Source organism: Vespula vulgaris, chromosome 3 (genome assembly GCF_905475345.1).
Source record: "Vespula vulgaris chromosome 3, iyVesVulg1.1, whole genome shotgun sequence".
NCBI lineage: Eukaryota > Metazoa > Arthropoda > Insecta > Hymenoptera > Vespidae > Vespula > Vespula vulgaris.
This window is the reverse complement of record NC_066588.1, coordinates 651,104-672,215: the sequence shown is the minus strand read 5'-3', so window position 1 is coordinate 672,215 and position 21,112 is coordinate 651,104. Positions and strand designations below refer to the sequence as shown.

General features: G+C 45.2%; 1 protein-coding gene across 5 annotated transcripts in view; it reads right to left on the bottom strand.

Annotated features, from left to right (window-relative positions):
* LOC127062706 (serine/threonine-protein kinase minibrain) overlaps positions 1–21,112 on the bottom strand; it is a 49,562-nt gene that overhangs the window by 12,240 nt on the left and 16,210 nt on the right. For all 5 annotated transcript variants that reach the window (XM_050991369.1, XM_050991372.1, XM_050991370.1 and 2 more), the window contains exon 3: positions 9,400–9,650. In XM_050991369.1, coding sequence (XP_050847326.1) covers positions 9,400–9,650 — 251 coding nt within the window. The remainder of the gene's footprint in view (positions 1–9,399; positions 9,651–21,112) is intronic.

Genomic DNA, 21,112 nt, shown 5'->3' with positions numbered 1-21,112 from the left:
GTCGTCTCTCTCTTTCTCTCTTTCGTCCTGTCGGAGGCAACGTCGCCGCCCGATCGTCACCGGGTGGTGTCCACCCTCCCACTCCACCTCGCCGGCCCTCCCTTTCTCTTTTGTCCCCTCTTCGTCAATTCTCTCTCTCTCTCTCGCTCTCTCTCGCTCCTCTTTCGTACCCAACCTTCCGCCTAACGCACACACTCTCGCGTCGGTAGTTCCTCCGTGCTTGTACCAGTGCGTACGTGCGTACGTGCGTACGTGCGGTGTGCGTCGTGTAAGATATATAGAGAAAGAGAGAGAGAGAGAGAGGGGGAAGAGAGAGAGAGAGAGAGAGAGAGAGAGAAGACGATGACGCCGCTAGCCTGTTTTCCTCTCTCTCGTTTCTGTTGCTATGCGCGAGTGCATGAGACCGGCCCCATATGGTGCGTTCACCACCATCCTCGCCAAAAGCAGCCCAGGGCCACTACGAAGCGCGCGATGAGAAGAGGGAGACGGAAAGCACAGAAGCACGCGCGGCTCTCCCTACGCTGAGAGTGAGAGAGAGAGAGAACAACAAGACGAACGAATCCGATCAAGAGAGAGAGAGAGAGAGAGAAAGAAACAGTGGGTGGCAACATATATAAGATGCATAGGCATCTCTCTCTCTCTTTCTCTCGACTCATCTCGCGACTTCGAAACGTCATCCGCGAGACGCACCGAGGCGCCGATCTTACGAAACATTTCTTCTATTTCTTTTTATCTTTTCCTTTTCCTTTTCTTTTCTTTTCTTTTCATTCCTTTCTTTTTATTCCAATTTCCTTTCATAAGTACGCGATAAACACTCGCAAGATTGAAAAACGTACTCGCGTTGATAACTATTTGTTCCTGCTATTACAAGATAAATGAGATGCAAAGAGACGCGCGTGCCGACAAAGTACGAAGAACTACTTCCTAAACGCTGCAATAACGTTTAGGAGAAGAGTGAGATAGTGAGAGAGAGAGAGAGTCTTCGGAGAAATCTTACTAACCGTATTCGCCATGTTTGTTTGGCGCCAAGTACGCAATCGTTTTAATGGGAAAACGGTCGCGTGTCAATAAAATCGTAGATTTCGGAGTACGGCCGAATGATTAAATTTGATCAACGATGAGAATAAATAGGAAGATACTTTCGTCGAAATTTGACATCGGCGAAGATTAAAAACGCCAAAATACGCGCTCTTTTGAAAGTGCACCGAGGGGGGGGGGGTCAAGTAGGTACTACTTAGTCCTCGAGCCGTTAGCGATCGTCCTGCCATCTTCTCCGATTTTCTCTATTTAAAACGTGTAATTTATATTCTTCAAAGCGTTTCGCTAAACGATCCTTTCTATTTTTATTTCGCGCTCGAGCGTGAATCGTTAAACGGAAATATCAGAAAATGATGCGTTTGGTTACGAAGAGGTAAACGATACGACGGGGATTTCTCGCGTTTATGCGACAAACGAAATAAACTAGCGCTCAGTGAGCAGCCCGGATAGGGGCGTCCCACTTTCGAAACCCGGTTTGTTAAGTCTTAATAGAACGAAATTATAATGCCCGGGAATAGAGTCGCGAAATCGTCAACGTAGGAAATTACTCGAGCGCGAGGACGCTCGTTGCTATTATTCTTTCCTACGTTTTTTAATAATATATACAAGTCGTAGACTTTCTTTCTCTTTCTCCCCCTCCCCTCTCTCCCACTCTCTCTCTCTCTCTCGTGTTATTAATAAAACTTTGATTTAGCACGATCAGCGAGATCAACGTTCGTTCCATCGAATTTTAAAACCGCGATCCTCCGATCGAAGGGGTATCCGATCATAGATCGTTTCTTCGTTCCGCTAAAAGAGTGTAGAATTTTCGAGATAGGAGAAAAGAGAGGGTTCGTTATGGTCGGGAGAGCACGACGATCGAGGGCGTTTTGCGAAGAGCAAGAATATATAAGACGTCTTTTTTCGTGCGGTCCTCGGCGAGAGGATAGCGAGAGATGACGGCGAGAGGGGTAAGATGGAGGCGGAGGAGGAGAACGCGAGGAAGATTACGAGGAGAAGAGAAGACGACTAACGCCATCGGATGGTCGTGGAGCCGTTATGAATCTCTGCTTCGACGAACGTAGAAGAAGTTGAATAGATAGAGAGGAGGAAGAAGAGAAACAGAGATAGAGGATAGAGAAACGACTGTGGAGGAGGAGGTGGAGGTGGAGGAGGTGGAGGAGGGGAGGAAAGGAGACTAGGTAGGCAGCAGCTGGAGGGTGGGAGTAGACTGACTGGAATTGGAAGGGGAATATGGCGGAAAGAGAGATAGAGAGAGGAGAGATAGGAAAGATGGAGAGTAGGGAGAGAGATAGTGAGAGATGGAAGGGGCGTGATCAGGACTACCGGCCGAGTCATGAATGAAGTGACAGACGAAACGAGCGAGAGAGCAGCCGCCGCCGGCCCAGGCCGTTCCACGACCTTCCGGAACGTCTGCGTTCCACTTCTTCCCACCTCCTCTCTCCCCCTTCTCGTTTTCCTTCTGCTCTTGCGCGTCCTCGCGCTTTTTCGCGGATCCAACCGCGCGATCTTCCAATTCTCTCTCTTATATTCGTGATTTATCGATTCATCAGTCCACCTTCGGATTTCCCTCCCACCATTTTGGAACACACCAGAGAACGCGGACCCCCTCCCCGAACCATTACGAATCCTTCCCATCTTATGATATTAGACAAATCAATAATGATACTTTCCTTCAATGATATTCGTAGGAACTTTACGACGTTGTTAGGGAGTTTGGTCGGGAATTCGAAGCGTCTACTCTTTCTTTCGTCGTTGAAAGCGCCGAGGAGAGGTTTCTCTCTCTCTCTTTCTTTCTTTCTTTCTTTCTTTCTCTTTCTCTCTCTTTCTCTGTGCCACTACTACTTTGTTCGCGTATAACCGGCTTTCGATTTTTTTCTTTTCCTTTTTGTTGTATTTTTTCTTTTTCTTTTCTTTTTTGTCTTCTTTAAGGTCTCAAGGTAACTTCACCGTTGCTACGTTACTTTCGTAATTTCGCTTCGAATCACGATTCTTCCTTACTCGACGAGTTCCACTACAAAGTCACCGCAAAGTATGTAAATTGTTAGAGAGAAAAGCAGACAGAGAAAGAGAAAGAGAAAGAGAGAGAGAGAAAAGAATCCGCGCGGTGCATTAATCGCAACCATCTTGAAATTCTTCGAAAAAGAGAAATGGAACGGGGCACCGGCAACTAATAATCCGTGACTGCAATGGTGGAACCGTTTCTGAGTCACTGAGTTCGAGCAACGGTCAACGGAAAGTTTTGGCATGGCCAGCCAGAGAAGACAGAGCCTCGACGAACGCGCACATTTACATGCACGCTCAGCCGTCTCTTCTGTGTTTGTCCAAGAGAAAAGAGAGTCGCCGATTGGGAATGCGCGAAGAACGCACGAAGCGAACGAACGAAGCGAAAGAGATTCGTTCGTTCGAGACGCGATCGAGAGATCTTCCCTGTCAAATTTTCTAATCGAAAGAGCCGCCGTTTACTTTTCTCAAAATGGCGAGACTAGGCTAGGAAGTATCGCGAACGCGTGACTCGACGAACACGTGGGCAAATAAAGAGAAACGAACAGCTGTTGGAAATTCGCGCTAATTTCAAATTTATTCATAAACATTGCTCATCTCTCTCTTTCTTTAGAGTTTGAACCTCCAGAAGGTGTATGCGTAACGGGCCTATCTTTTATTTTTGCAGCTCCAACTTTTTTTTTTTACCGACTTCAAGGTCTCTTTGTAAAGAGAGTTTCTACGAAAAAAAATGTCTCTCTCTCTCTTTCTCGTTCCAACGTTTTAATTCCGTCTCTTCGTTCATCGATCGAATCGAGGATCAACGAAGGAGAGCGCCGATCAAAGATTTCAAGGACGCAAGGCCCCTTCTGTCGAGGATAGAAAAGGGAGTTAGCGGGCCGTCTTGAAACGAAAGCCTTTCCTCCTTCATCCTTTGTTCCTTCGGAAACCATCGAATTTTTCTGGCTGGTCTATAATCTTGTTTGCTATTCGAGACGAATCGACCGAGTTTTAGTTCCGACTAATCTTTATGACGTTACCAACGTTCGCTCTAAGATAAGATATTGCGTCAAAGTTAGAGAAAGAAAAAGAGAGACAGAAGGGAAGAGAGAGACGGAACAATGATCCGTTACTCGATGTAATCGTATACTTTACTTGTGCAACGCATCGTCGTATAATGACATCGTTTATTGGATACAACCAATTCGCACCCGATTTAATCAAACGCGTTCACGTTTTTGCATTCCAAGAGGGAACATAATAAGATACGTGTTTAGGCGTTCTATTCCGTTTCTTAACGGTATTCGAGCCGTGCTTGTGAATTTCCAGCGCTAAGAATCGATGAAGAGATCTTTCAACGAGAAAGAAAGCAAAGTTTAACTTGCCCTTCCAACTTCTCATCGCGAAGAAGACCTTGAGGATCTTTCGGTTGGTTCTTTCGTGACTACGATATGCGTGCGTGTATGTGTGCGTACATATTCAAGGATCTAGACGTTCGAAAAGAAAAACGAAAGAGTAGCGAGATTAGAGGAGACCGATTTTATATCTATATAAAAGAATTAACCGGTCCTTTTATCGAGCTCCATAAGCTCGTAGTAAAGTTCCAATCAGAAAGAACCATTTCATCTCGATGGGGAATGGTCTAATCGGGGAAAAAAAAAAAGAGAAATAATAAAAAAGAATAAAGAAAATTGATTCGATCTGGCGAAGATCGAGATTTTCTTCATCGATTAATCCATGCTGCTACAAAAAGTGACCTTATAAAAGGACGAAGAGTCTCCGATGATCGATGGACCACGAGTTAAAAGAGTCGTATACGTAAGCTCGTAAATTTGACCCCTACCCTCCTCCCTCCCTCCCTCCATCCATCCATCCATCCCCCTCTCTTTCTCTATCTCGACGTATGGACACCCTTCTACACGTAGGTCGTACACGAAGGGACGAGCAAAAGCGAGTGGCTGGCATCTGGGTCGTCTTTAATTATTCGCGAAGCTATTCTGACTTTTGACGAGCGCCCCGGGCGATGGGATTCGATTCCACGTTTGCCCTTTCTCCTCGTCGAAACTAAACCTTCGACTCCCTTCTTTCCTTTTCTTCTTGCCCTTCCATCGACATATACAAGCCGAACTACTATTCGATTCGACAAAATTTCAACTGAAAATTCGCGATCGATCGATCGATCGATCGACCGCCGATTCGGTTCGATTCGAAAAAATATTTTCCATATACAAGTTTTAAGGACATTCGAAGAAGAACGAGAAGAAGAAATATAAAGGGAAAGGGGAAAAAGTCTTTCGATCGGTAGTTCGCATAGGTTCTTCCTCGCTTTGGCTAAAGGGCTTTGCGAATCGTTTCGTTTCGTTTCGTTTCTTTCTTCCTTTTTATTTCCTCTCTCGTACTCTTTTCTCCTATCTATATTCCTTATTTTTCCGTTCTGCTTTTTTTCTTTCTTTCTCGCCCATTCTCCCTCTGGGTCTTACAGTAAACTCGAGATACGGAACGTCAGGACCGCATAGAGGGCGAGAGACAGTTTTCTCTCGTATATATGCTAAGTGTTTCGCGATCTTGTCCATTGTTTTCGCGTCGGGACTTTGTGGATTGATTTTATTGCTTCTCCCCCAACACATCTCTCTCTCTCTCTCTCTTTTTCTGCAATTTCTACTATATATTCTATATACTCATTCTTGAATTATCGATAGAGAGAGAGAGAGAGAGAGAGACAGAGATAGAGAGAAAAAGAGAGAGAAAAAACATTAGAAAAGTAAAGAAAACAAAGAGAATCGGTCACGAGTCTTCTAGGACGACGCACGAACGAAGAAACCCGAGGCGGTAAGACGATGATTACAAGAACAGCATGCAATGCCGTTCCACCAAAGCTTTTTTCTCTCTTCCTCTTTCTATTTCTCTCTCTCTCTCTCTCTTTCTTTCTTACTTTCTTTCTTTTCGATGCACCTCCGTTAGCCGATCAGGTTTTCTTTCCCCTCTTCGTCCGGCGTACTAATCACGGATACATTCGCGTTATTTATATCGCCGTCCGTTTTATCGATATCCTTGCTTTTGTGCCGTCGCGGTAACGGCACCGGAGCGGAACGCGAGACAGCTGGAGAATACGATCGAACTTCCCTCCTTTTCTCTATTTCTCACACACTTATTTTCGAAAGCACGCGATCCCTATTTAACGCGGACTCACCCGTAGGATAGTCCTTCGAACGTATGATTTATGTAAATCGTGGCTAATTAATCGTAAGCTAAGAAGAAGAGAGAGAGAGAGAGAGAGAGAGAGAGAGAGAGAGAGAGAATCCTTCGGAAGTTGCAAATCCCGGAAAACTCCGTAGAAGGATAGCTCGAAACTTTTCTTAACCCATTTACGCTTACTGGGTCGTAAATGACCTTCCTCTCTTCTTCCGCTCCATGCATCTTCTCCTCGTCGTCCTTCTTCTATTCTCTTACTCTCTTTCTCTTTTTACGATCAATCGTCTTTCGTAAACGTGTTATTAATATCGCGAAATAGTAAAAGAAACGCTCCGTGAAATCCTTTCTTGGATGTATTTTTCTTGATTCGGTTAATTTCGTATGATAAAAAAGTGTCTCTTAAAAAAAAGAGGAAGAAGAAAAAGGAAACAGAAAAAGAGAAAATAAGGAGAATAAAAATGAGGGATTATAACTTCGAAGGAGTTCGAAGTCGTCAATCTTCATTCATCGCGGTTATCCACCTAAACGCATAGTTAGCCGAGCTGCATCTGAACGGATATGCAGAATTCTCCAGACCTCTCTCCCCCACCGTTCCATAGGAATGTACCGATGGAGCAGCTACGAGCGCTGCTCTCGGCACCCTCTCATCCTTCTCTTCTGCTTCGCGTCGTCCTCCTTTCTTTTTCTCTTTTCTCTCTTTCTCTCGTGCCACCGGTTACGACGGTGTGCTCGAGAAGTGTTAATGCCGTCGTCTCGAACGTGGTTCGGCTTCGGTTGCCAAGCGAATCCGCTGTCACTGGGATTTCGAAAGGCACGTCACACGTTCGCCTTCCTTATATGTTCGTGGCCTTTACTACGACCCACGTGAGAAGAGGTCCTTTGCTGATAATACGAGAAGCCTGAATATCGCAAGAACCGTCTAATAAATTGTTCTCGTCTTCGCTTCTTCCTTTTTCTTATTTTGCTTTTTTTTCTGTTTTCGTTTTGTTTCTTTTCGCGATTTTTTTTTTCCACAACAAATCCTCACACGTTTCGCGAAGGAGATAAGAAATTCTTGGAAGAGATAACGATAAATCATTGATCGAGAGTGTGAGATAAAATTTCCAGATGGATGTACGGGTCACCGGCGTGCCTCGACCATGAGCTCAACAGCTGTTTATATATCATAAGGCAATATCTATCTCGCTCTCTCATCCACCTACTTCGTTAAAGTAACCTACGATATTCCGTGGCTCTCTTTGCGAATCGTTTCGTATTTTTGATGATTCTCCGACAGTACAACCTTCCATGAATCCTCTCTCTCTCTCTCGCGTGGGTGGCAAATCTTGCCAACTAGCAGTCATCCTTTCTATCGTTTGTTTACGCGTTATCGCGTGTATCTCTTTCTACGCGTTGGCGTCATCGACTACGTCAACGTGACGTCACTAAGCTGCAATCTACAAGTAGCAAGATGACCGAGAGGGTCGTATGCGCGTCGTTGTTTAAAATTTCGTGCACGTTTCTCCTCCTCGCGTCTTGATCGTACGTCGATAGTAAGAATATGCAAGTATGCTTTGAGAAGAGCAATGTCAAGGCTACCGATACACCTCTCTTACGAATCATTGTCTCAAGAAAGAGAACATTTCTTTAAGGGGAAAGAAAGCATACGAATGGATGAGCCCGCGGACTATCGATCGACGAAAGAAAAATAAGAAGAATCAGAAAAAGTAAAGGAAAAAAGAACAAGAAGAATGAAAATGCTGCTCGAACATTTTTCAAAACGTATTCACAGTCGTAAGAAAAGTTTGTGCTCAGCGTAAAAAGACGTATCTCTTCTTAGAGGAGGGCTGAGGAGGGGGAGCTCGATGCTAATAATCCAAACGTATCTATACGTATATAAAGTAAAAGTACAAGAAAAAGAAAAGTCGAGAAATCGGCTAGCAAATAAGCGCGAGCTCGTCAGTCTCGTTGATACTCCATCGCCGTTATTAATAGTTCAATTCGGACCTCCTTACTACTGCTCGTCGACGCGAGACTTTTTTCTTTATTTCTCCCCTCCCCTCCCGCCTCTCTCTCTCGCTCTCCTTTTTTATTGTGAATGGGACCGTAACGAGTCGTCCACCTTCGACCAATTTTTCACGAGCTTTTTCTCATCCTGCTTCTCCACTCCGCCTCTCTAACGAGCTCGGCGAGTCTTTTCCAATTTTTATCGAAGAAAAGCCTTAGGAGTCGTCTTTCGCGGAAGACGAGCGTAATCTCTCCTACGGGCTCACTCATCCTATCGACTTTCTCGTATCGAATTCGACGAAACGACGCATACGTCTACTCGAACGATTATCAACGATTAGCTTTTTACAAGAGCTACGCGCTTCTTTATCGCGCAGGTGATCGGATACGTTGTTGTTCCTGGACTCGTTCGATATACGATTGAAAAATAAATACATTTATCGTTTTCGCGTGAATTCAAGAACGAAAAAAATACGAAAACAAGAAAAAGAAAAAAATAGGAAAGCAAAAGAAAGAGTCGATATGCGCGTGGATAACAAATGTATATCCGAATAATAAAATATCCGGCACGATTCGAAGGATACGTCATTCTGTTCGATCGAGGAGCCTCGCATTTCCATAATGACGCTTGATTCCTCGAGACAACGTCACGCTACTCTTGTGCGATAGGAAGAGAGACTTTCGAGACGATTACGGACGCGTAGGAGTGTCCTATGAGTTGTCGCGTTTCACGTGGGTGGCCTTAAAACGTTCCTTAAAGGGGGTTCGAAACGTTTCGCGGAGCAATATCCTATGAACGAACGAAAGGATAGCCGTAATTCTTTTTCCGACGAAAACTTACTCCCAAGAACGTCGACCCTTTTCCCTCGCTGCTTCGTCTCAAAAGAGAGAGAGAGAGAGAACGATACTTTCCGCGAAGGATATTACAAGGCTTACGAGGACATACCGAACGAGCAGTTTGTTTCTAACAAGACGAGGAAATGGTAATGTCCTCTTGGTATATAACTTATTCCAAAAAACTAACTTCTCGAGCGACTCTTTCATAAATCTACAAATGTCAAGGTAGACACTACGCTTTCTTTTTCCTTTCTTCTATTTTCTTTTTCTTTATAAATGCTGAATCTATCCAAGTACGTTCAAGTTTTTACGATCAATAAGAAAAAGTAAATGTCACGGTGGTAGCAGGTGAATCGTTTTTACCTCGTTGATGTGCTTGTAGGTTTTGATAAGATCGACGCTGAGCTTCCGCAGGGGTGCCGTGGCTGGATCGCGGAATCTGTGGGGTATCCTGGCCTGCATGGCGTGGATGTCCGCGGGGGTCTCCTGCGGAACCCCACCGGCACCCCCACCACCTCCGCCACCACCACCGCCGCATACCGTTGGGGGCATGGGCTCTTCGGCGACCAATCGCCCGTACAAGGGCGCCCCTCCGGTCCCCGTCCTCCCGCTCACTGAAATCATACACATCGAGATCAAACATCGATCGACGGTTCAACGATCGTCGCGAACATTTTTATTTCGTTTCACGATCTTTCTCTCTTTTGCGATGCTCCAGTCGATTCCTTCTTCTTCTTCTTTTTTTTTTTTTTTATGTAACGGACAAAAACTAGTAACGTACGGATATTCTTGTTTCTTTCAAGAATAATTGATTTTCCAGAAACTTTATAATACGGCGCTATATAATCGCCGATCTCGACTCGGTAAAAATGAAAAAATGCGTTGGAGGTAAAGATAACAATTGTCGCTTCTCTGAAAAGCAATCGAAAGAATCGAGCCGGGAAATGACGATAAGTTCGAAGAAGTCACGTCATAAAAGGGGAAGCAACCGCGAGTCTCGCCGAGTCTCACGTGATTACGCACGCGAGTCTTATTAACTCTCCCCAATACCCCTTCCTTCCTTCTTTCTTTCTTTTTTTATTTTCCTTTTTCTTTTATGCGTTTCTTATCTCGTTATAATTTCCGACGGAAAGAGAGAAATGCACGGACGAGGAGAGACGTTTCGTTCGAAGAAATAACCGATAATTAAGAAGCATCTTGATAAATATACATCAGAACGGTATGAAGAAGAAATTGGGGACAACAGTACGCAAAGTCGTTAATTTTGACGTACGAATCGTTCTGGGGTCTGCCCCGCCACTCATCGAAACATTATCGTTGCTTCAACGACCCTGTTATATATGTCTCGAACTAGCTTATACGTCCTCTGCTTCGTAAAACAAAACTCTCTCTCTCTCTCTCTCTTTTCTACCCACTTTCTTGCACGCCCTTTAAAATTCCATCCTAAATTTCACCGGCGCTCGTATTTTCGACGCTATTATCACGTGGAAAGTAGCTAGCTTTCTCGTGTAATTAAAAAATAAAATACCTGCGGTCTAGTAGGAGACGTTATCGCAAGTGACGAGTAAGGTGAAAAGTTATTTCTGGATCGATCAGCCAAGTTTTTCTTTTTTCGCTAAAAGGTGTCTTTACTTTTTTTTCTCTTAGGATATATCGTGCTCGTTTTTAGAAAATATGAAGAAACGCAGGTCGTTTGGATGATCTCTCTTCCTCTTCCTCTCTCTCTAACAACGATAGACGCGTAATCGACGATAAAGGTAGACACGAGGGTAGGAACAACAAAGCAAGAATCAACTGGTTGTCGCGAACGTCCCTAATTTCCCCAGCGCTCGGCACTGCCTTCCTTCCGTCCCCGTCCTTATCATCCTTTCCGTTAAATGGTCCATGGAAGTGGCAATTGGCTAATCGCTCGACGCGATTCGTCGTGTGTGTCCTTGGGCCAAGTAAATAATCAGTAAGAGAGAAAGAAAGAAAGAAAGAATGAAAGAAAGAATGAAAGAAAGAAAAAGAGGGAGAGAGTCGACGTCCTGGCGATGCCACGATGGTAAACTTTAACGAGAAAATTGTGGGTGGTCGAGTAAAATTTGCAGACCGTTCACCCGCTTCCTCTCTATTTCTCTCTCTCTCTCTCTTCGGCTTTTATCCGAGCTCCTCCGTTGGCCCAGAAGCCAGTCGAGCTTTTTTCTTCCGACGCCTCCACTCCTCTGAAACCACCTCCAGCCCACCCCCTTATGCCGGTGTTCCAGGCCGCTCTACCATCCACCACCGGCACAACCCCCGCCTCCTCAGCCATTTTTACGAGCCACTGCGTATCGGAAAGCGGAGAGGCGCCAGTGCCACGCTGGAGCTCTGTTTGAAATGTAGGCCAGGGTGCGGTTGAATGAAAAAAATATCATTCATTAACACGCTCGAGCAAGGGTTCTCAATCCTACTCTCCTCTACGCTCTCCTTATCATTTTTTCCTTCTCTCTCTCTCTCTCTTGCTCTTTTTCCGTGCCGGTCTCTCAGGAACGAACCGGCCCAGTGGCATAGAACGACGGCGTCTCGTATCCCATTTGCATGTCTGCGAAACGAGGAAAGAGAGAGAGAGAGAGAGAGAGAGAGAGAGAGGCATTGCTGCACGAGAGGGAATCGATTGACTATGCGAAAGATAGACGGACAGACAGACAGAGAGAGGGAGGGAAGGGGAGGAAAACAAGCCCTCGAAAGAACTAAAAGTACCCTGGCACCCTTAAACCGCGAGTCTCTAGACTATTGTCACCCCTATCGAAGCGATTATCTCCTCCAACGAGCTACCACCACCGACTGCCTAATCTACTGATTAACCCTCGGACGGCAGAAATATTTTCACTGTCGGCCGAGCGAACGAACGAGCGACGGATCATACATACTTGACCCATTAATCGAACGAGCCTGTTAACGGGCTCCGGTTTTCGACCGAGGAAAATGCTGATCGAGCGACTTCTCCGATCTCCTGTCTCTCTCTCTCTCTCTCTCTCTCTCTCTCTCTCCCTCTCTTCCTCGATTGTTACGCATACCTACGCACGAAAAAATACTTTGCTCGTCTTTTAAAGGAAACTTGAACGATTCGTAATTACAATCATTTTTCTGTCACCTTTTTTTATATGAATACATTAAATGACGCGGTCTGAAGAGAATGCTACATTCTAACGAGATTGAGTGCACTACGACGTACATCCACGAAAAGGAAATTATAACGAATGACTCGGATTAAATGAATAATAAACTTTTTCTCTTTCCTTTTTTCTTCTTTTTTTTTTTGAAATCTCGCTCGCTCGCTCTCGTGAATAGCGCGCTGAAAGATCATCGAAGAGAAAAAAAGCATCGAAAGATTCTCCGAAACACTTTGCTTGAACATCTCGCGCGACATTTTTGCAGCTTCGAACGGCTATTAACTCTCGGCCGGTGGCTCGTCTCGGCACGCGCCGAAAGTAAAAGCAAAGTTTCGTCGAACGCGCTACGAGTTCGCGCTCTCGCATTTGTTCCTACCAAAGTTTTCCCAAAGTATAGTCGAGGAGTAGGAGGAGAAGGAAAAGTGGGAGGAGAAGAAAGAGAAGGAGGAGGATGAGGAGAAAGAGGAGGTGGAAGAGGAGAGCAGCGTCGTCTCGACTCGGCATTTCAATCGGAGAGAAACGTATCGACGTTGGACGACGATCGATTTTCACCGCGAAAGAGCATCGTTCGATGTAGCCATCGGCGTCGTTTCGAAGGATACTCGATAAAGAATGATAGAGATAGAAATAGAGGGAGGGCGAGAGAGAGAGAGAGAGAGAGAGAGAGAGAGGAGGGGAGAGAGAGAGGGACAGAAAAAAGAATCACCGACGAGAATTACTCGGTTTCCATCGAGTCGGTCCACACACGTGCGCGCACACCTGTACCTGTATAATATATATGTATATAATACATGTATAGATCGAACGGCAGACGAGCGTAAAAAATTCAGGATATCGATAGGGACAGGGAGGATTATTCTTTCGGTCGATAGGCGTACGAATGGAATTGGAACGTTTTACGAGCTCGTCGCGGCCATCGAATCGTTATCACCAGTCTCGTTTCTTTCCTAGGACGATCGAAATTTTCGAGCTGTCTGCCTCGGAGCAAGATTCTCCTTTCGCGATCACTCTCTCGACCGTTAATAAGCTTCTCGATTGCGATCGTCCGAACGAGAAGATGCAAATTTCGTCGAGGAACGATGGTACGGTCGGTCAAAAGTATAAACAAAAGTACAAAACTTGAGAGAGGAAGTTGACTGATAATGCGATCTTAATTTGAAACAGTAAATCGTGCGCGAGCAGCGAAGCCATTAATGAGCACGTTCGTACAACGAATCCTAACCGCTTGCACCTGGCATCTACGATCGTACGCCGTCTGTCGCAGGCTGCCTTCTCTCTCTCTCTCTCTCTCTCTCTCTCTCCTTCTCCCGTTATTAACCCCAAAATTGCGGTCGAGAATCCTGATCGCCGATAGCGAGCCTCTTCGTACGAAGGAAGATGCGACGATAACGATCGTAATTGAGTTTCCGTGAGGCTCGAATTATAACGTTGGTACATTCGAAACATTGGAAAGAGAAAGAAAGAGAGAAAGAGAGAAAGAAAAAAAAATTTGCTTGCTATTCAAATTCATTCATTCGGTCCTATCGCCCAGATCATCTCCATTAAAATTGCATAATCAAATGATAACGAAAGATTTTATCTTTGCGTTTCGAAAGCGAGGTCTAGTAGTCGGTCGTAGGATCGAACGCAAGGCGGATTGAGAACCCTCGTCGCGAGGTCACGAAAGGCTGACATAGGCCATACGATAGCCAACACGCATTCCGTTTCATTCATGCTTCTTGATCTGCCCCCTCCTCCCACCACAGTTCCCTCCCACCCTCCGTCGCTCCTAGTGCACCTACTGGCCATCCCCTCCCACCGTACTTCACCACCACCTGGAACCGCCCCCGGGGTACTTGCGGATACGTAGCACAGCGCGAGCCCTCGTGAACGACGAGTCGCATTTTTCCCCCTCTCGCGACAAATGACTCGATCCACGCGAAGAGATCGAGAGAGATCGCTTTTCCTCGCTTCTACCCTTACGAAAGAAGAGAAACCTTTTGGAATTAGTATGTGACCGAGAAAGACTTTTTTTAGGCTCCTCCGGCGTCGAGAGTACCAACCGCCAAGTGCATACTTCTTTTCTATTTTTCTCTCGCCCTCCTCCTCCTCCTCCCCGTCGTCGTCGTCGTCGTCGATAAGCTACCGAGTCGCACTCTCGAGTCGACGATGACGAGTCGTTTTTCGTCGGACCGCAAAGTACACGGAAGGTGTAGGCATACGAAACCGCAAAAACCGCAGGATCCGTCGTCGTTAAGTCGTCCTCGCGTGTTCCACGGTGTAACGCCGTCGATTCGTGCGTTTCGCGTGCCTCCTTCCCGATTAATTTTTCGATCCTCTATCGTCGAGGAGCCGCCGTTGCTTCCTTAAAGTACTTCGTACAAGGGAGATCGAGTAAAACGTATGTAGACCTACTCGGTCTAAGAAAGAACCAAGACGTTAGGGGAGCGTAAGGAAGCGCTACGATAAAATAGAATAAAAAATCGCCTCAGGGCGTCGGGGTATCCAATTAGACGTTGAAATCTGCAGGAAAGGCTATGAACTTTGAGCGAATAAGATCGTCGATTTATTATTTCTCCGGGCTACTGGATACGTTGGGAACACCCGGTACACTCGACACGTAATACGTGTCACTGTTCATAATAGCCGTGTGCCTCGTTCCCCCTTCCTTTTCCCCTCTCTTTATCTCTCTCTCTCTCTCTTTCTCTCTCTCTATGGCTACTTCTCTCGGTGGGTCTCTCATTATATCAACCTACATCCGGAAATGCCAAAGCTTCCCACGACGCGAACGTAGTTCGCGAGCACCGTGTAGTACACGGCGTGTGCCAATGATAAACGTTTCTTTGATGGTAGCTGCTCTGGAGGACAGGAGTGTGTCCTTTGCCGATCGATCGACAAAACGGCAACACGAGAGATAGACCGAGAGAGAGAGAGAGAGAGAGAGAGAGAGAGAGAGAGAGAGAGAGAGAGAGAGAGAGAGAGAGAGAGAGAGAGAGAGAGAGAGACTGGCACTCTCGTTAGCCGCCTTTTTAGCCTAATTACTTAGAAGCGAAGACGATGACCTCTCTCTCTCTCTCTCATTCTCTCTCTCTCTCTCTCTCTCTCTCTCTCTTTCTCTCTCTCTCTCTCTCCAACTCTTCTCGTCGAAAACGATCGAAGATAATACAAAGTAGAACACGATGATCGACTTGGCTGCTTCGAAGGAGAATTTTTCCGACATACATATATATGTACATACGTACGTACATAGTCGAGCTGCGAAATTTCAAAGAATTCCGATCATTCGCCGTCTCCAGAACCGTTTCGTTATGCCGCCTAGCAGACGCCTGTGCGATGAGGACGGAAAGAGAGCTCGAACGCGAGGAATAGAGAGAGAAAGAGAGACAGAGAGAGACTCTTCGCAATCAGAAATTTCCGTATGTGTCGGCTGGTAGGACGTGCATCGTTGCAGGCAGAGGGGCAACGAGGGTGTGGGAGAGACAGAGGCGAAGAAGGATGTAAGGAGGAAAGGAGGACGTCGAGAGGACGACGAAGCAACGACGCGTTGTATAAACCTACGTACACAACAGACAGAGTGTGACTTGAATACAAGATGATCGTTTTCTCTCGTTGACTGTCTATCTGACTGTCTCTCTTTCTTTCTCTCTCGTACACCTTCTTTTCTGAAGCCTTTATACGGCTAACTTCCTCCCTACGTTTCTTTCGCACCCAACTACGTTCCCTTTTTTCTTCTCGCACGATCGATAAGTCTTGAATTTTTTGAATTGAAAGAAATTGCAAGGATATTTTTGCTTAATCATTTTTTTCTTTTTTAACAACGGAGATAAGAAAATAAACTGTCAAAGTTTTTATAACGCAGTCTACTTTCCTCCTATTAATGATGATTACAAATATGTATGTAGATGTTGGTAAAGCAATAATACCATTGGCAGCATAGAGAGAGAGAGAGAGAAATGAGTAATGGCTGAAAATGAAAACCGTGCGCCCTCGGTTCGCATCGATCGACGAAACACGCTAGCGATTATCGTCAGCCTTCTTATATTATTTCGACGAAGAAGAACAATCTATTTCTTTTCTTCTTTTTTTTTTTGGATACGTACATTTTTCTCCAGACTTTTTCACGAACGACATAAAATCCACCGATTTCGAAATTCCGCCTTTAGTCGCGGTTACGTATTTTCCTTCTCCGTAATTACAGAGAGTCGTAAGCAAAGAGATTAATCGCGTGCGAGGAAAAAGAATATAGGTACGTTCAAACAACGAATAGGCGTACACACCTAGTAGATACGAATCTTCAAAAAAGAATCGTCAAAATCGAGAGGATCGAGGATCGACGAAGTATCGCGAGAAGTATTCGGGAACGAGTGACTATTTGATATATATATATATATGTACATAAAAATATATTCCTTTCCTTTATTCCCTTCTTCGTCTTTCCCATACGCTTCCTATTCGAATAGAATATGATTTCATTGCAGTCGCCGTATTGGTATAACTCCGCAAATAAATTTTTACGTTGGAAGAAAAACAACGAGTTCTTACGTGACGGCGTAGTTTATTAATAGAATAGGCGCAAATATACAAGTTCCGCGTTTGAACTCGTACGAGATTACTAATTAACGGGACGAGCCGAGTCCCGCTCATTTTATATCCCCGCGAAATTCGTGTTACTCGATGGCTTTAACATTCTCGTAATGACATAACGAATATAGAAGTAATAATAGCAGCTATCGATTTCGTATTAACCGTAACTATGTACTTATTACACGGTTTCACAATTTCATTTAATCACGCGAAAATGACACGTTCGTCGACGACGCGACGACATATTTACGCCCGCCTGCCTGCCTGCCCGCGCGCGCGCGCGCACGCGCACGCAAGGACGAAGAGAAGGACGAAGAGAAGATCCTTCAATTTTTTTTTCCTTTCGTTCTACGAGCCAACCAATAGTAATCAAATACGTAACCGAACAATATCCTGAAAATGAAGTTATTACGAATATCGGTCAAAGTTTACGTTCAATTACGAAGAGGGAAAAAAGAGAGGGGGTGGGGGGAAGAGACGGAAAGAAAAAAAGAAGAGAAAGGAGAGTATTGGCTCGATAAATCGACGAGAAGAGATAAGTTTTAAAGATACGTGCACGGAATTCCGCAGCGAACGTCGTTGCTCCTTTATGCACTGACCTCGCGCAATCGCGCGGCTCTTGCGGTGCGCATTGTTTCGCGCACTGCTTTCCATGATCGAACGTGTCTCGTTCTAAGAGATATCCGTTCGACTCATAATCGATGATCGCACACTTTTTCTCTTTGGAAAGTAAATAAATAGGAGATCTTAAAGGATACCAAATGACGTTTTATTACGGGGAGGAATATTTGGAATAACTCGTCGATAGGACGTGAAAAGTTTTGCATGAGATTTCTTCTCTCGCTTTGTCTCCGTTCAACGGGCTGTCTCTAATCGTCCCATTTTACGGTGCAACGGATACGGGAAAAAAAAAGAAAAGAAAAGAAAAGAAAAAAGCTTTACTTTCTTGCACAAGTATCAACGGCTTATGCCGGCCAGTTAGACGCCGTCTAGGAACACCTGACCGTTATTCCAAACGAACTCTATGCGTCCTGGTGCATACACACATGCAAGCAAGTAAGCGAGCGAGCGAGCGAGCAAGAAAGCGAGCGAGCAAACAAGCAAGCAAGCACGCACGTATACATACATAGACGAACACGCGGCTTCGTTAAATAATGAAACTCGCTTCCGACTTCGCGGAGAGATAAAAGCTCGGCGAGGGCGGCGCGCACCAGTTGCATCCCGAGATTTATAAGAGATTCTGCGAGTATTTGCGTCTAGAGGGATAGAAAGAGAGGAAGAAAGAGAAAAAGAGATAATTCCTTATCCGCGTCAGAGACGATTCGAAAACCGACTTTGTAATCGTTTCGTCGAAATAGAAGGAATACCGTGGCCCACGAAAAACGGTGCCTCGCGAAAAATATAGGAACGAACGAACGCGCGATAAACGCCTGGTAAACACGATCGCGTTTGCGTTCGCCTTGACCCAGAAAACTCTGTAAAACTGGGTACACCAGAGAAGATCTAAGTCTCTTTCTCGGCTCGCCATTCCGATTGCACGCTTTATTACCGCGAATACGACGGGAACTAGCCTTCTCGAATAAACCTTCCTTTTCTTTCTCTCTCTCTCTTTCTCTCTTTCTCCTTCCCTCCATCTATCCGTCTATCTACCTATCTATCTTGTACCGAAATGAATCCATTTCGATCGAGACAATGTCTCCTAGGTCCCTTGAAATTGGTTTATCACGCTTCGTACCTTTTCGATCGTCTTTCTAAAAATAATACTCTGCGTCTAGGATCAATCGAAAATCGTCAAAATTTCTAATTTTGTTTGTCAGCTGATCCGATCCTTTCCATCTTATTCCAAATTATTAATTAATTTGATTCTTTTTCAAGCCATAACGAAAAGCAATTTTATTCCAAAGGCATAATAAATTACTGTTCTCCAATCTCGTCTCTCTTTCTCTCTCTCTCTCTCTCTCTCTCTCGTGATTTCTCTCATCTTATATCCTTGGTCACCAAGTAGAAAATTGTTCCCACCTTCGGCACGATGTGAAATTGGAAGGCGCATCCCGCTTTTACGTACGAAGTAACAAGACGTTAACTACGTTTAACCCTTCGCAGAACGAATTTTTTCGCAACTCGCCGACTATATCAAATGGCTACCATTTACGTTTCTCTTAAAATTTGTCAGACCTATGCTCTGTGAATTTAATAAATATAACAACGTGCAAGTACCGCCATCGGAACGTCTTTCTCTACTTTTCCGTATTAATTACAAAAGGATTAGTTCTTTTGAGCGATCAAAAAGAATTCAATGCCGCTTCTACTAGGTTTCTCTTTTTCCGCTGGCGAGACGTCTCTGCCCTTGTACGCGATAAATACGCGTACCTTATTACTTTTACTCTCTTCTTTTGGTAGAGATCCTTTCTCTATCTCTGGCAAAGACGATGAAGAAGAAGAATTCATCGAAACGTCATTGTAGAAGATGGATAAAGAGGGCTTAATAAAAAGTGAAAAAAAAAAAACGTAGGTAATATGAATATATGTATATTTGGAGATATTCGAAGAGCAGCAACGGGACGCGTCAGGAGCTATCCTGTAGGACGACGCCGGAGGAAGCCAAGAGCAAGAGAAAGAGAAAGAGAGTGGGTTCTACGGGGAATAGTATGGTGTAGCGAAGGCGAGAGAAGAGAGGACGAGAGGGGGAAGTTGAACGATGGGGAAAGCGAGAGAGAGAGAGAGAGAGAGAGAGAGAGAGAGAGAGAGAGAGAGGAGACAGAAGTAGAAGAGGAGCAAGCAAGGGGAGCCGGCATAGCAACAGAAAGAACGCTTCGAAACGAACAGCCGAGCGCTTCTGCTACTGCTGCTGCTGTTGCTGTTGCTGCTGCTGCTGCTGCTGCTGACTACAGAGCCGATCTGCTCTGCACGGTGTACATGGCGAGAGTGAGTGAGCGAGCGAGCGAGCGAGCAAGCGAGCGAGTGAACGAGAGAGAGAGAGAGAGAGAGAAAGAGAGAGAAGGACAGAGACGAAGATTGAGAGAGAGAGAGAGAGAGAGAGAGAGAGAGAAGAGCCGCGTATTGATCGTGTCGCACGGGGGTGGAGCAACCGCCGTCCGACTGGCTGGTCTGCCTTCCATGCGAACCCAAGCTGTAGAGTGAGCGAGAGAGAGAGAGAGAAAGAGAGAGAGAGAGACGAGATGAAGGGGAAAGGGAGGAGTAGCCCTTCGAGAAAAGGGTTTCTACTTGCATCTCGACACCCTGGACCAGAAAGCGCCGACGATCACCGAGAAGGTACGCCACCTTGGTACAGGTGGCTCTCTTTATCTTTCTCTCGAACTTTCATCCTTTTTCTGTTTTGTTTTCCTTCGTTCCGTAATACAATAAAATTTTCGCGAGGAGACGATTTTTCTATATGGGACGGGAGATTTTCAGAATCGATCTTTTACGTCCTTACCGATTGACGAAAGGTTTTGAAGGACCGAACCATCTGGATTAGAAGAAGAGAGGAAAGACGAGAGGAGGAGGAGAGATGGTTCGAGAAGAGAAAGAGAAAGAGAAAGAGAAAGAGAAAGGGGTGTGAGTGAAAGGACTCGAAGAAAGAAGATCCTTAAGACCGTACGAGTGCGCTTCGAGGATCCACAGCTTCTAATTTTCCTCTTCTTTTCGAGCGACTTCCGCGGCACTCGCCTAGGAAAGAACGATTCTTCTCGATGGACGCGCGGGATTCGAGGATCTTTCGTTTGAAAGAGTCTCTGGAGGTGGAAGAGGAGGAGGTGGAGAGAGAGAGAGAAAGAGAGAGAAAGGGAGAGAGAGGTCCCGACGCCGGTGGACGACGGTCCACTGTTTGCAAAATCGCACTCTCGACCGGCATCGAACTCGTTTCGTTTCCTCCTCCTCAACCTTCTCCTCCACCTCCTCCTCCTGCTTCTTCTTCTTCTTCTTTTTTTTCCTTTTCTTGTTCCTTTTCTTGTTCCTTTTTGTACGGGAACCTGCAAGTCCCGTTTCTCTTTCTTTCGTTTCTCTCTCGATTCGACATTTTCTCTCTAATTATAATATACAAGACGACTCTCTGTGACGAGCTTTTGATGCCGTTGGAAAAAGTATATACGAACGATCATTTGTCTTTATCATTTTATATCACTTATCTTCTCTGCGAGAAGAACAAGAAAGGGAAGAAGAAAAAGAAAAAGAAAAAGAAAAAGAAAAAGAAAAAAGTATATAAAGTAAGAGATTACCTACGAAAAATGACGAGAATCATCCTTTCGTGACTCCTCCTTGGGGAAACGCTAATTAAGTTCTTCGTTATTTTTTTTGGTCCCCCGTCCCATGCTCCCATCCCCTCGACCCGTCATCCCTTCCTATCGTCTCCACGGCGAAATGTTAGTTAATTGATAATG